General features: G+C 30.3%; 1 protein-coding gene across 1 annotated transcript; it reads right to left on the bottom strand.

The window, feature by feature from the left end:
• Nucleotides 1-2,741: 2,741 nt before the first annotated feature.
• PHOT1 (phototropin 1) lies at nt 2,742-15,967 on the bottom strand. The gene is made up of 24 exons (XM_028073715.2): nt 15,510-15,967; nt 14,064-14,739; nt 13,619-13,801; nt 12,677-12,768; nt 10,903-11,227; nt 10,247-10,466; nt 10,055-10,125; nt 9,784-9,890; nt 9,391-9,440; nt 9,131-9,235; nt 8,903-8,962; nt 8,726-8,815; nt 8,557-8,633; nt 8,129-8,213; nt 6,275-6,355; nt 5,933-6,036; nt 5,752-5,801; nt 5,379-5,485; nt 5,128-5,262; nt 4,780-4,831; nt 4,401-4,513; nt 3,494-3,634; nt 3,168-3,263; nt 2,742-3,096 (listed from the first exon to the last, which is right to left on the bottom strand). The coding sequence occupies exons 2-23, from the start codon at nt 14,678-14,680 to the stop codon at nt 3,171-3,173; spliced, it is 2,958 nt and encodes a 985-aa protein (XP_027929516.2). The 5' UTR covers nt 14,681-14,739; nt 15,510-15,967; the 3' UTR covers nt 2,742-3,096; nt 3,168-3,170.
• Nucleotides 15,968-16,908: the final 941 nt, after the last annotated feature.

The raw sequence follows: 16,908 nt of genomic DNA, 5'->3' as shown, positions 1-16,908 counted from the left end.
TTTCTCACCGTTCGATCATTCGTGTCAGATCCAGATTAACCACTACAATCCTCTTTGCATCCGTCGTCGTTTACCCCCGCGTCTTTTTCTTTTTCCTAAAATGTCCCTTAGTGTAAATACCTGAAACCAAACGGAACCTCACTCAATTACTATAAACTGCAAAATGCTAACTAACACTGTTTTTTGCGCCGTCTTCAACACACCTATTTTCTGTTTATGGTTCTTTCTCAGTTCAATTAGGTTTCTTAAAATTAAGTATTTTAGGTTTTTCAAAATTAATTATTTTATTTTGTTAAATTTGTTTACTTGGTATTACGTTATTAATAACAATGTGAAATATTATTTTTTGATATGTAGATAATGGACTAACCGGTCAAGTATTCAACGTTGTTGATTGATCGATCAATCAAATATTTTTTCTCACACTAGTTTTCATAAGACCAACATACTAATCAGAATGTCACGTACTAATATAGTAAGGTTGAACAGTGAGATATTAGATACAAAACATGCCATGAATCAGGGTTAGATTAGTAGTTATGTTTAAGCATGTTTGACTCGTAATTAGGTCAACTTTAAACAAAGGTTTATTATGAAAATTATAAATGCATGTCAAAGTTATTGATTTTTTTTAAATATAAAAGATTTCAAAGAAGGAACATTATGTTTTAGAATATTTGTGTTAACGGTGTACTAACAAAGTTAAAAAATACAATGTGTCACTTCGTGATTTTTTTAATTTTTTATAACATATATGTATTTTTTATTTAATTTTTTAAAATAAATTTTTTTGTCACGTGTCAAATTGACGTTGTGTCACGTGATAGTGACTGTGTGATGTGACACTGATAATGTCATGTGTGATGTGACACTGATAATGTCATGTGTGATGTGACAGTGTCATATATCATTGTCTCGTCAGGTATCATTACCTTAGGGTGTGTTCCCTTGGAGGGATGGATATGAGAAAGAGTATGAAGATGAATTTGTGTAGATTTGGGTGGATGAATTTTTGTATTTTTTTGAGTAGATTTAGAAGGTAAAATGAATGGATTTGGAGATAAGTTTTATGAAAATTAGTGAGAGATTTGATTGATGTGATAGATAAAATAAATTGTAAAACTAGATAGAATTGAAAAATTACCAAAATACCCCTAATAAAAAAGAATGATTTTGTAATTTGATGTTATAAAAATAATTATAAATAATTAAAACAAATTAAAAAATATATTAAAATTATATGAATTTTTAAAATAAAAAAGCTTAAATTTTTATGAATGTGAAAAAGGTTAAACAATTAAATTTAAAAAAAAAGTTATACAAAAATTAATAATGGTAATTAATATAATATTATTATATTTTAATAATATTTTAATTAATATTAATTATTGTACATATTTATATATAATTTTTATTATTATTAATTATTATATACTTAAAAATAATAATTATTTTATATTTTAATTGTGATATATTAATATATTAATTAATATATTTTTGACAATATTTTAATTATTATATATTTATATATATTATTAATGATAATTATTGTTATAGATAATTAATAATATATAATAATTATTAAAAAAATGATAATTCACATTAATAATTTAGTGGTTTTTTATTTTATATATATAGGAATATATTTGTAAAATAGTGATGAATGCACTCAAATATCTGCTGTTAAGAGAGGATGAAATAAAGAGATTATTTTCATTTTCTGAATCCGTTCCTTCGTTCTCTTCCAATTTAGTGCATGTGAACATGATTTGACTCACAAATCCGTTGCAGCAAATATGTGTTAACAGTACTATCATCAAAAGTGAACACAGTGTTAGTCTCACTTTGATCGTTATATCTTTATTGTCTTAATTAAATTCAAATTCTTTTAAATTTAAGCAATTTTATTACTCTTCCAATTAAAATCAAATTTAATTTTTGTATAAATGTTACATAAATATTTTTAACAAAATTAAATTTGTTTATATTTATATTTAAATTTAAACTTTATTTAAAATTATTTTCAAATTGTAAATTTGTTTGTTTTAAATTGTTTAAAATTTGTTTAAAATTATTGAATTATTGAATTTTGTACATTTTAAAAATATACAATTATTTAAAAAAATAAAAAACAATATAAAATATAAATTTAAATAAACTTAATCTTATTAAAAATATTTAATAAAAGTATTTTTATAAATTTATACAAAAATTAGATTTGGTTTCATTTTGAAGAGAAAGATAAAATTGTTTAAATTTAAAAGAAAAAAAAGGACTAACTAAGACAAAATAAAAAGTAAAGACTAAATAAGAACTAAATTAAGACTAAACATGAACATTTGACAAGATATTATCACGTAATACGATGTCAGTTTGACATTACAAATATTTTTATTTACAAAAAATCAAAATTAAAAATTAAAAATTAAAAAAATTACAAACTAACACACATAAAACCTCATTGCCGATTGACAAAATTTTCAAAATAGAAATCAAACTAAACCAATAGAATAATTTAACGATAATAAAGCAAGCAACACAAAAACACTATTTAATGCACGGCGATTAGATTATAGCTTAGATTTATGATAATAAACGATTAAGTAATAGTTTGTTTGGTTTTTTAATATAATATTATTTATTCACTATTAAGAAACAAATACACTTTTTTCTCTACAAATTAATTATATTCAAGAACTTTTAACGATTATATTAACTTAAAAAAAAAGATCATTGAGATATATAAGAGAAACACTATTTTTTTTTTCAAAAAATCATTTAACAATACATATTTATTATTATGTTACAATGCATGTTTTTAAATTATTCTTAAAATATACACAAATTCCCACACTAGACTAGACTAATATAATTTGCTTGATGGTTTCAGATCCTAATCCCTCCCTTGATGGAAGGTCAAACAGCTTAAATCTACTAAAATTACACTAATTTTATATCTTCCATTGGTAAATCTCAATGATCATGATCAAACTTTGAACCACTGAAGGGAGGGAATGAATTCCTTTAGTTGTTCAAAATTGCAAAGAATTCATCATTTCTTCAATGCCATATCATATATAACTTCATCTTCTAATCCTACAGGCCACAGTATACAGTCAATAGTATGAAATATAACCACAACATATACACAAGGATGAAGACAATACCTTTCAGAAAACATTTGTCTGTAAATCCTCCATATCTTTGTCTTCTTTTTCTTCTTCAGTTTTCGATAAGAGAGGAGCATCAAGTTCAGGAGGTTTCTGATAAGATAATCACAAGTTTAACTAGATGTTGAAGTAAGCATTGTCATAATAATCCAGATGTAATTTCTTAAATACCTTTTGATGTTTATATTCGCTAATTAAGCAAGAACTTACATTGAAAATTAAAAAAAAAATACTAAGATGAAGCTTTGACCTTAACAAGTGATCAGCTAAATCACCTAAAGAAATATATTTAAGTTTTATTGAAAGTTGAATTAGTATGTTACCATGCAACGAACCAGTGCCCAATTTACACCTTTGAAGAAAGAATGACGTTTAATTTCATTTGCTCCTTCACGTGACCCCAATCTGTCTTTGGGATCTCTCTGCAATAACCAATAAATTAGCTGCTTTCCCTGGAGACTTACCTGCATCAACACTTTTTGCATGTTAAAACAATATTCTCATTCATTCCATTTGTGTTTAGAGTGCAAATTCAGCATGTTAACACCAAACTCTGGGTTTTTAAAATTTGTCCAGAAATTACGAAAAAAAATAGTAAAAAAGTAATTACTTGTCATGGACTAAGTTAACTGACTCAACAACGACTTCAAAAGCAAAATCATTAGAAATCTACATTCGTGAATTTTTGAAAAAGAGACGTTGTTAGGAGTTATGACAATTTCGGTGTTAATATTTTATACTGTTATGACTCCCGATAACTTCATTATAAAATATATAATTTTTTATTTTATACTGAAGTTGTTATGACTCCCGATAACTTCATTATAAAATATATGATTTCTAATGTGACTTCACTTTTTAAAAAATTAATATTAGCAATTAAAATTTTGAGAAATTTATGAAGAAGTTGTGTGGAGTTTCACGATTTTACTTTTGAAGTTATCATAAATACACACGATTTAATTCATGACCAGTAATTATTTCTTGACTTGTCTATTTTTGTAATTTTTGAACAGAATTGACTGAGATATGTAAAAATCCCCAAACTCATATACGGGCGGAGTAAGATTTTATTAGACTTTTACGTGAGTATGACTTATCCTGTAATTAGAGACATTTGAATATACTAGCATAAATATATATTTATCATTTTTTTTATAAATGTTATTAGTTTAAAGTTCCATTTCCCAATTAGATCACAATTGAAATCTAGCTAAGGAGAACACTTACCGGTTTACTTTTGGGAAATTTAAGATCCTTGTGAAGAATATTTGCAAATGTTTTTTGTCTTGTCTTTCCCCTGAATGGAGTATATCCATAGAGCATTTCATATATAAGAATACCTAAAAAAGAAGACTTAAGCCGTGTGAATTATGTGATATAATTTAAATTTGGTTTCACTATATCCATAAATTATGATGTTGGTAATGATTTAAATTAATCACAATATTTTAACATGGGATATAGTTATGCTTGACTTGTTAATCAACAGAAAGACAATTAATTTTTTTTTGAAAATAATAGAGATCTAACGACATAGAGATATGCATAAAAACTGATTAACACTTATTTTGATTCACAGTTTTTTTTTTTTTTAAATCAGAATTACCTAGAGCCCACCAATCAACAGCACTAGTATGACCAGAACCAGTTATAATTTCCTGCACAAGTTGAACTATCAGTTACAATAAAATCTAATCAATGCATCAAAATTTCCAAAGTTCAAATTCTATGAATAACAATAAAATAAGACTCTGAATGTCAGAAGAAAAAAGTTTTACTATTTTATCCAATAAAGCTTTTTCTAAACAAAATGCGAATACAAAATGAATCTAAATTGATAATAAAGTATAATAATAAAGTACATTCAACACAAAATGATGTATTTGAATGAAACATATATTGAACCATAGTTTTTGGTACTCAATAATATAAAAGAAGTGGAGTAATAACAAACCGGAGCTATGTACTCTTCTGTGCCAACAAAAGAATTTGATGCTCTCATTGGTTCAGCCATAAACACTGGAACCTCCTGACTTCTGTGTTTCTTCTTCTTCTTCTTCTTTTTTGAATTGGAAGCTGGAATTATAAGCTGCAAAGAGACAGACATAAATACAAATATAAAACTGTTTGAGATACATGAAATTAAACTTAAAAAAGTATTGTTTCTAATCAAAACTACAGTATAAAGTCTTGTCTCTGATATACCTGTGGCTTACTAGAAGTTAAACATGACAAATCAAAGTCTGTTAGGGACACATGCCCATTGCTCTGGATTAACACATTTTCAGGCTTCAAATCTCGATATATTATCCCTGTTAATACTCACCAAACAATGTCATGTTAAACTTTGTTCTAATGAAAGTGTATTATTTAACTGGCAAGATTTCTTTCATGGAAAGAAATTTGAGTAATAATAATATTGCAGTAAGATAAGTTCATCGATGTGATTCTGAAATATTTTGTTACTAACCTCTCCCAGGTTGCAAACAGTTTAAAAAATTAGAAAAGAAGACAACAATGGTTATATATCATGATGCTGTATACTATATACGTGTATATAAGGCGAATAAGAGCCTACCTTGGCAGTGAAGATACTCCAATGCAATCACTACCTCAGCTGCATAAAATCTAAAAGAAACATGTAAAAATAAATTTGATCAAAACTCTTTTCCATTTCCTTCATTCCATCATCTTAAAAGAAACTCTAATGGCGCCCCATATGTATTTGTATAAATTCAGTATGAAGTAGTATAGTATACCTTACAGCGTCTTCCTTTAGAACCTTAGTTGGTTGCTGGTCAAGAACCATGAATAATTCTCCTCCAGGACAATAATCAGTTATCAAACAAACGTGTGTTTTGGTCTGTAAGTTAATCAAGTAAACATAATCACGTGAATATCCTTAATACTTTGCAATTCATGATTAGATGTAACAGGAAATGAAGATATTAATTCAGGTTAAGACAATGTAATTGTTAAATTACTATCCCTTAAACAATGATCCCATGGTAAAAGGTTGATATGACGTATTTTAACTTATGATAGTTGATAAAAAATAATCAATATGCTTCTTATGTAAAAGTACTATTCAAGTTTCTAACCTGAAAGGAAGCATATAATGCAGGTAGAAAAGGGTGGTCCAGCTTGTCAAGAATTTCTCTCTCTGCGCAAGCTCTATGCACCTGTGGAAAGTGTATAACGGTCAATCTATTACAACAACAGGGGTAAATGCTGCTATAATATTTACACAATTACAATTAATATTTCGATGCTGAGAAATCCTTATTCACATAGTAGAAGTTAGATACCAAAAGGAAAAGAAAACAAAGCCAATACAATATGTAATTAAGGCTGGACAAAATAAACTAAACTAAACTGCACTACACTACCAAAAACTGCACTAAACTAAAAAACTGTTCGCATGAACTGCACTGAACTGGAAAACAATTCAGATGAACTGAACTGAACTCTTATTCTTAAAAATAAACTGGACTGAACTGCACTGCAGTATAATATAAACTGAACTGAACTGTATAAACTGAATTGTTTTATGAACTGCACTACGTCAGAACTGAACTGCACTATTTTTGGACTGAACTACACTAATTTTTAACTTAACTATACTGTTTTTGAACCATTTTTGAACCGAATTGCACTGATTTTGAATAAACTTCACTCTTTTTGAACTGAATTGTACTATTTTTGAACCAGATTGCATTGATTTTGAATTAAATTGCACTATTTTTGAACTGAATTACACTATTTTGAATCGAATTGCACTAATTACATATGATTGTACTATGCAATAATAATCTAAAGTTTATAATTTGAAAATACTTAGAAAATAATACTTGAAATATGCATCATACTTCAATACACCAATTAACATTTTTATAATTTTTTTATTTATATTAAAGTTTTTCGTAACTTAAAATGTAATTAAAATATTAAAATTAATATAATAAATATAAATATCGGTATTAACTTATTTTTTATATTTTAAAATCTTATGTAATATTACTTTTTAGTTTTACAATGTTTATTATGTTGCGTAAAATTTTTTAAAAGGATTTATTTTAGAAAATTCTCAAAATTAATATTTTTTTTTAACATTTGTATTCATTAATATTTGTGTGAAAAATGTTATAGAAATTTTATGAAGTTCTAAAATTAATATTTTAAGAATTTTTTAAAATAAATTCTCTTTAAAAAAGTTGATGCCACATAATAAATATTTTAAAACTAAAATATAATATTACATAAGATTTTAAAATAAAAAATACGTTAGTACCAATATTTATATTTATTATACTAATTTCAATATTTAATTTACAAAAAACTTTAATATAAATAAAAAATTATAAAAATGTTAGCTGTCATAATTTAATTTTTAAAAATAACTTCTGTAAAATCATAACATAAAAATAACATTACATAGTAAAATTCATTCAAAATAAAATAAGATATTGAATTAATTTATAATTTTTTTTAATAAATTAATTATAAATATTTTATATTTTTCTCAAAGAAAGAGTAAAGAAAAAAATTAAGACAAAATAAAATAAATATTTCAATATGAAAGAGAAAGAATAGAAGGTAAGATATAAAATACATAAGTCCGATTCTTATCCTAATACTAATATTTTATTTGAGGTATTTTGCTCTTTCAACCTACTATAGTTCAATAGTTAACTTAGTTAACTAACATAAGTTTAGTTTCTTAAAACTGAACTATTTTATAGTACAGTTCAATTATTATTATGAATAGTTTAGCATATTTTAGTTTAATATAATACAATTAACTATAGTTTAGTATAGTTTAGTAAATTATGTCCAGTCCTATATGTAATGTTTACTTTTACAGAAAATATGTCGGTATAAATAGATCCAGAAGTTAGAAAAGAGAAGCTAAACGGAAACTTATGTTAATCACAAAATTCATATCAGAACAGAACCTTGTTACGATTGAGCATAACACTCTTATCCATAGCCTTCATGGCAAAATATTGACCTGTTCCACGTAGCTCCACCAGATGCACACTGTAAGCCAATAACATATAATAATATCAATGCCAGAGAAGCTTGCTTTGTAAAAATAATGGAACAGAAATGAATAGTCTATCATACAAATCAGCAAAGAAAGTCTAATGAACATCTTACATAATTAGCTCACTTTAATTTTCGGTTAACTAAAGAGAGTAATGAATCCATAAGGTTTTTTTTATATATATACAGAAATGACACCAGTAGATCTGACGAAATCTTCAAATGGTAAGTTAATTAAATGTGGTCAATTCATTTGATACCTGACACTTAATTTAGCCCCCATGTTACGAGTACAACTGTGAAAGAGGGAAATGGACTAGAGGAATAAGAGAAAAACCTGCCAGTATCTCCTGATCCTAAAGGTTTAATCGGCCTAAAGTGCTTTAAGCCTATCTGTTCTCCACTTTGTAGGACCTGCAAAAACATGGTAACAGAACCATTTCAAAATCAACATAAATTCCAAAAAATTGATAAACACGACGCATTCTCAAATATGAAAGTAGTACCTTCTGGATAGATTTCCATGCAGGGTTATCCTTCCTATGAGGTTTGGGGTAAACTGCTTTTGAATGATTTGTCCATAAATCATCTGGTTTCTGGGGAGTGCCAAAAGGGTGATCATTTCACCATTGAAGTCAAAAGCTCTTCGGAAGAAAAAGATAACTAATAGCTGTAGATGTTACCGTATTAGCATCCGGAAGATCTCTCACTGCCACATCAACATTTTCTGCAGTTTGTTTGACCTGAGGATGGATTTCAAATGTACTTGTTATATGGACAAAAGAAAGATCTCATAATAGATGATGTAAAATGTATGAATTCGTGTAAGGAATTTAAAGCCTGACTTTTTGCATTGATGATGACTTGGGATAATGTATGAATTCGTATAAAGAATTTGAGTAGGGACCTACCATTTGTTCTCCCTCCTTTGCAGTATCTTCCGCGATGCAGTTCTGAAGAGGCTCTACATGTTGACTACCATCTAGTTGAACACCAATAAAGTACTGCACTTCTCCCTGTTAAACCAAGAAGGAAAAGAGACAAAAGCTAACACTCGTATTCTGTTATGTTAAAATACAGGTGAAAAGAATACGATCTACTACCCAAAACAAACTTTGTAGGCCAAGATCTAAAGGATGTAACATCTTCAGAGGACTATCATACGATGTACCTTCTGATCACGCATAGGTTGCAAATGAAACAGGTTCCAGAACTTCTTTCCTGGGTTGAACAGAGAAATCTTCAATAGCAAGTGGAAAGTGATGACAAAATTATTGATCTTCAAGTTAAATATATTTCTACGTATCCTTTGTACTCTAAGAAAAGAAATCAGGATTCTAGAACAGGAACTTTATCAAATGTTGTGAACTTTTTTTTGAATGACCAGTACTAGAGCAGATAACAGTAGTTTTATTTCTTTATAATTAAAAGTATGATATTGAATACCTTATAGCAAACATTCCTTATCATTCGAAACTTAATTAGATACAATAGTTACAATCCAAATCTATAAGAAATTAGCCCAAGGAAATTGTTTTCCTAGGAGAGAATCAAACAAGCTTACCACTCTTTGTATAATTAATCAGTTGCACAGTAACTTCTGTTTGGTTGTCAATTGCCTCTCTAATTTTTCTCACAGTTGCCGGATCAGTTTCAGGTCCTTGTAGAAACCTAAATAGCCAAATAGCACATTATGTACACACATGAATCGTCACATGATAAAACGACTTTTTGATCATTTCATGCTGGTAAATCAAAATTATTAAATTTGAGTCACCAGCAACTATCTAGCATAAGTATACTTGGCGTGTAATAACATTCAATTCAAAGCATACCTGCAGTTCCTTCCCAAGATTTCTTCACGGCTATATTCTGTAAGCTCTAAGAAGCTATCCGATGCAAAGATCTGAAAAAGCAAAAAACAAGTACAAACGTTACAGTGTGACATGTTTACCTACAGTACAAGAATCCAACGCAGAAGGGAAACACTTTTTTCACTGTAGTACAAATGATACAGAGAATCTTACTATTGGATTGTCTGGAAGCCTTGGATCAGTAATGACAAAGTTTTTCTCAATACGTTCAAGCGTGGTAGCAAGATCAAGACCTTTTCTCTTTTCCCTCTGCTTTTCTTTCTCATCTACGTCAAAACTATCAGGCCTCTCACCATCCTCACTGTCAGAGCTCACATCCTCCATAACTTCATTTTCCACGCTTTCGTCGTTGGACTGACTTTTCCGCCTGAACCTGTAGCATGCAAAATATGTCACAGTGAATTGTGTTATGGGATGGATGAAGGTTTTAAGAAACTGTTCGCAATCACAACTGTGACAACTTTGGAATCTCAGAAAACAACAGTATTGTTACAGCAATTGCAACCACGTTTGTCTAACTTTTCTTTTGCAGGGCTAAACTCGAATACAGTTTCATAAGTATTTTTTGTGTTCTTCTCTTGTCTGAATTTCGCTTCGGTAATCTACGTTGACCTCTAATAAAATCATTTATGGCGTGGATTAATACTAAAGTGAAATCTCAATTCTAATTAAAAAAACTAAATCACAAGTACTTACACAACTACATTCAAGTTTTGTTCTTTTCTGCACTATCAAGGATCATGGATGGATGAGACATTAAAAAATTAGAGAAGAGAGTAATAATAACATAATTAAATAACAATATATACCCCATGAAAGAACGGCGCTGAGATTTTTTCAGTTTATTTTCAGCTACTTCACTGATTCGTTGCATTGAAATTCTATTTCCTCCTTCGGCTTTGCGTCCAAATGAAACTCCACTCTCAGATCTTCTTCTCAATATTTTTTCTGCTTTCTCTTTCTCTTCTTCCTCCTCCTCTTCTTCTTCTTCTTCATGGAGTGACTGTTTTTCTTCCTCAGCAAATCCTGATTTTCTGATGGAGGGTCGGCTTGCGGATTCACTCAATGCTCGGGGACGCTTCATGATCTGCACCAACTCAGATACTGAGTTTGTAGCCTTCTCTTTCTGGCGTGCTGCAATGCAAAGCAATCCAATGCACTAGCTGTTAGAACTGTTACTTAAACACATTGAAAATTCTATAAACATATTCAGAATTTCACATTGCAAATTGGTGCATGCTGAATCTTTATTACCATTTTTTGTTTGTTGTGTACGTCAAAAAAAAAAAGTCCGTTTCGTTTATAAGCGTCGTGTATCTGTAATAAATGATATTCTCTTCCTTGCAGTACCATAATTTACTTTTTTGAAGAATAATATAGGTCATTCTTGACTTCAAATGAAAGTAATCCTTTTAAATTGTATATATTTTTTATTGATATTATTTTATCTTACATTAATTATACATAAAATTTAATAAATATTTAAATCTATGGTTTGAATTTGTATAAATTTAAAATAGTCATGCAATACATACTTAATATATTTGTTAGATAAATTTAACACTGTCTATTTTAAGATGTTCGTTGTTGATATCATATTTTTTTACATTAAAACAAAGTTACTTCCGTCAAATCATATGAGTAATTCACACATTATTTTAATTCAATACTAAAAATTAAATCATTTTTACATTTTTTTTGTATTTTCACTTAATTTTGTTTTAAATTTAAAATTAATTTAATATTTTTAATTAAAAAAATTGAAGCAAACATGTATTACAGAAGATACCAAATTTATTTCTTAAAAACCCTTCTTTATCATATACACTTGATCAGAGAAAACCAAAAAATTAAGATAATGTGTCTTAAAATAAATAAAAAAAAAAACATGAAAATACCGATGCTATTAGTATATTGCTATTGATATTCTAGTACAGTTTCTTAGCTTACTTTTCCACTTCTATTCTCTTTTTAGTTTTTTTTTTTAATGCCAACGTGTTTTCAAGCAAAATTAAAATTTACATTTTTCCGGATGATTCATCCTAATGTTATTATATAAAATAAAGGAGAAAGTGAATTATTTTCTCTTATTTTTTATCATTTTATTTTATTTTTAAGAATATGTATTCTGTAGATAATTTTTTTTTAAGTGAAAGCTATTGAAATATTAATTTTTTTTCGGATATTTTTTTTTTATCAATCAAATAATGTTATCATACTAATAGATACATTTATGTACAATAAAACTATACATATTGTAAAAATTGTAATTTAAAATATGTGCTATATTTTAAATATTCATCTTAATTTGTGTATACGTGTATAATGTACAAAATATTTATTTAAAATAAAAAAATTATGTAAATTAAATATATTTATTATTTGATTGCAATGCTATTTTCTGATAGGTAAGTTAGATTGTTGATGTATCTTCTTGTCCTGTGTTTTTCATTAGTTATGTGTTGTTGACTTCAGTTGAATTTATTTTCATTGAATTATTGTATGTTTTGAGTGATGTTTGAAGTATGATGAGTAATGTATGTTTTGTTGTAATGGAAGATGTGTGTATATGAAATAGCATACCATCGTATCGAATCAAGGATTCCGGCAATCCATTGGGACGTAGCGTCTTCTCCTTCAACCCTTCCGTGTGCTTGCTAACCTCCACTAGCATCCTGCGATCATCCTCACATTAACAAACATTCCACAATCAGAAACTACTTTCATAGTTTACTTTATCAAAAGTGTTCCGATCCGACCCAAACCACTTCGACGATCCGATCCAAGTCAGTCTGACAGGATCGTTAAGAACAATTACTCTCTTCTTAAGAAATTTTTGGTTTTGGAACATAGAACTTCGTCACAATTTTATCTTTTAAAAACACATAGAAAAATAAAAGAAAAAATGAGTATTTAAACCATGTTTAACATCGACTCTGAAATAATATAAAATTTGTTGGATGTACAAGAAAAAAAAAATACAAAGATGAGTTATTGGATTTTCAAGAAAAATTATTTGTTTACACGTACATTTTGATAATTCATTTTTAAAAGTAATATAATTATTAAAAAAATGTAAATTGTTATATTTAAAAAGAAAAAGAAAGAACAGAAGATAAAATAATATACAGTCAATTCTCATAATTTATATATCTGGAGCATTCAATTGAAAGACCAATCTGCGTGATTTTAATCCCTCAAATTGATTTAGACCAAATTGATTAGTGTTTTGAACAAATATAATAACAGTTAAGCTTAGGCTTCCACATAAGACAATTTTTAAATGCAAAGAGAGAGTGGTCCTGTGAGTGGTGAGAAAGGAAGGTGAAATGCATGCAGGTCTCACGCCCCACGCTCTTTTTTCTCAAAATGTGACGCAGACACCACGGGTGCCATCAACACAATCTAATGACTCGTCAATTTCGGTCCCAGCCAACTAAGATGAAGGTGACAACAACACAAACTTACACCACAAAAACATTACACATGTTAATCTAAAACCAAACAACAACAAAGGTAGCTTACCCGATAAATTTTAGGACCTTCCCATCTTCATCCTTAATCGGTGAAATCGTCAGAAGGTTCCAGAAAGGTGTTCCATCCTTCTTGTAATTTAATAGCCTTCCGCAGTAAATTTTCCCAGCTTCCAATGCTTCTCTTATCTTTGCCACATCAACAGGATCAGTATCTGCACCCTGTAAAAATCGACTGCACATTTTTTCATAGTTTAGTCCAAACAACAACATGGACTTTCTTTGAATCAGTTATAAAATTAATTTAATTAAGACTAATTTTACTTAAAAATTAAAAGGCTTAAAAAACGTTTCATCATTTTTTTTTTCTATAGTTTTGAGTTAAAATATAATTTTTTGGTACAGAATCAATTATTTTAAGTATGTTTTGTGCCTACACAAATGTAATGTAAAATTTGAAAAGAATTTAAATTATCATGAAAAAATAAGGTGCTTACCAGTTTCTCCCGATAACTTCCTTCGACGTATAACCCGTCATTTTAAAGAACCCGGCACTCGCATACAGGATCGGGTAATCGGGTCTGGTAGCATCCGAGACCACGAAAGTTTGTTGGAAAGCCGACAAAGCCCCCATCACGTCCTCCGAAATTCTCGGAATCCCACCCACGACGCCGATTTCGCCGTCGGAGTTGGAGTCGCCGGAGGTTCTGGCGGAGTTCTGAGAGTTCTTCCTGGAAGACGAAGCAGCAGCGGCGGCAAGTTTGGCAACGTTGGGTTCCTCGCCGCCGGAGTTCCTCACCGCCACGCCCTGCGGCTTGCCGGTCTCTGTGTCGGTTCGGAGCACCAATCCCCACTCCGCTGCCCGCTGCGCCGCCGCGCCGCATTCCGAGTCCGCTTGTGGTGCCGGATTAATGGCCATCCACGACGTGGCGGTGATTTCATTGCGCGGCTCCTCCGACTCCGTCCACGGTTTCCAAAGCGGCTGTGAACGCACGCGCGAGTTCGTAGCAATTGAAGTGTTTGGGTTGAACACTTCGAGTGAGCCACGTGGATCTCTCGGAAATGATGATCTCACTGAGGATATTTTCTTCGGCGATTTTTCTGACTGCTCCATCGCTACCCACCTAAGTCTCTCTCTCTCTTCCCACTTTGCTATCTATATATATCCAAACTCTGCTACAACTATTAAATCTGTTAATATATGATTTCATAATACATCAAATAAATAAACGAATAAATCATTCCTTATTAAACTTTTTTTTGGTTCTATAGAAAACATTCTAAATGAAGTTCTAAATTGGATTACGACTTGAAAATATATGGGGAACAAGAGTCTGGGGTAGTCGTGTGTGTCGTAATTGCAATGGTGACTTTGGAGAGTGACGGTGTTGTGTAGTGTGATACATTGGAAACGGACTTGCACGGCAAGTAATTACTTGTGCGGGGTTTGTTTCGTCATTTCAAATGTTCATTCAAGTGATTTGTGTTCTCTGTGCAGGTGAATCATTGCAAGGAATTTCTAATACCCGCAAATTTTTAAGGGCAGTTTTGGCGTGACAACGAGATTCTGTGTGGGAAGAGGTGCGTGGAATTTTCTGTCATTGGGACCTCAATGTTGTTTTCTAATATTATGGCAATAATAGCAGTTAACTGCTTCTGGCTAGGCTTTACAACACGTAAGGGAAACGAAATTAATGAAGCATATTATCTAGGATGAAAATCAGCGATAGTATGAAAGTGAAATTCAAGATGCAACGCAAGCATATATGTGGAACAATATTCATAGAAACTTTTCAGCAGCAGGAGAATTTGCAAAGTAATCTCACAGTTAATAGTTTCTATAAACAGTTAGTTCTTGTTTTCTAAGTTTACTGGTTTAGAAAAATCTGGCTGGACATGGCAGAGTGTATGATTAACACAAGCTGGCGCCAGAAAACATATACCTTAAACCCTGTTCCGTGTTCTGCTTGATGGATCAGAAAGATCGAAATATTGAGCTGGTTGTTCTGATCGATGTTCTGGTGTTAGAGTACACTTGGTTAAATGATGAGAGATTGACTTTTGTAGAATATCAACAGTGTGTAGTTTGTATGAGCGAAAGAAAACATAGAAAAGAGGACCAAAATCATTGTGAAAAAGGTTTGGCCACACAACCCAAGCACTGTTTTTCACATGGCTCCTACAAGCCCTCTTGACTTTGAAGTCCTGAGTAGTGGGTGTTTTGAATAATTTGTTGGTACCATATGAGAATGAAGAAGTGAGAGTGCGAAAAAAACAAGAAAGCGCAGAGAATGAATGCGGTTGTGTTCTGTTTCTGAGTCAGGCACGTTGGTTTTGCATGTTCTCCCGACCGGTTTGTTTGTAGGGAAGGACTTGTGTGCGTGTGTGTCTGCGATGGTTAAATTATGGCAAAGGATGAAAACAAAAAGAGACAACCTAAAAATGGATGAATAAATAAATATCTAGGAGTGAATGTACGTGGATATTGAGAAAATAATTAAGTATATGATTGATGAGAAGTGGTGTGCTTGAATCTTATTAACACCTTGCAACCCCACCCCACCCACCAAAATGACAGGCACGGAAAGTGGACACGTGATGCCATGTTGGTCGATGCTGGACGATGTACTTCACCACCACAAATTATCGTCAAATAATCGAAAAAAAGGATAATAATTTCCCTGTAAAGTAGATGGAAATGGAGATTTGACGTTTCCCTAATTCCTTCTTTGAGGTGGCTGGCTACTCCATCAAATTCGTAAGGGCAAAATTTAATTAGTTATTAGTAGCTGTGTCCTAATCATTCTGTGAGTTCAAGAAACAGAAATGCATCTTATCAGGTTGGTCGCATTTAGGTGAGCGTGAGACTACTGCTATATATATATAGATTTTTTTTTCATCTAAGGTACATTTCCAAAATAATTATTATATATTTGAAAATTTAAGTAAGTATTTTGGGAATGTGTGATAGATGGAAAAAAAATCTAGATATATCCATTAAGGTTAAGTTGAAACTCTAAGAGGATGTGTCCTTGGCATAGCAATAATCGGTTTCACCATTTACCATTCAGAATAATGGGTTGTCTTTGGGTTAATTGTGTGTGTTATATAGCTATCCTTCACCATCATTTCACCCAGTACTTACTCTTCCTAATTCATCTAAAGAGAAACAAGATGTTTGCAGTATCCCTTTTTACGTAGTGGCCCCTTCACCCTCTGATATCCATGCCACCCTAGTTGACCCCAACAAATTGAAATATAAAGGTAAAAGACACCACCCACGTGGACCACATATACGTACCAATGGGATGTAAGAAAGTCTTCCCATTTATTTTAAATGCA

This window comes from Vigna unguiculata, chromosome 5 (genome assembly GCF_037176805.1).
Source record: "Vigna unguiculata cultivar grain cowpea cultivar isolate G323 ecotype 2 chromosome 5, ASM3717680v1, whole genome shotgun sequence".
Lineage (NCBI taxonomy): Eukaryota > Viridiplantae > Streptophyta > Magnoliopsida > Fabales > Fabaceae > Vigna > Vigna unguiculata.
The sequence above is the reverse complement of the archived record's forward strand: the minus strand, read 5'-3'. Positions and strand labels throughout refer to the sequence as shown.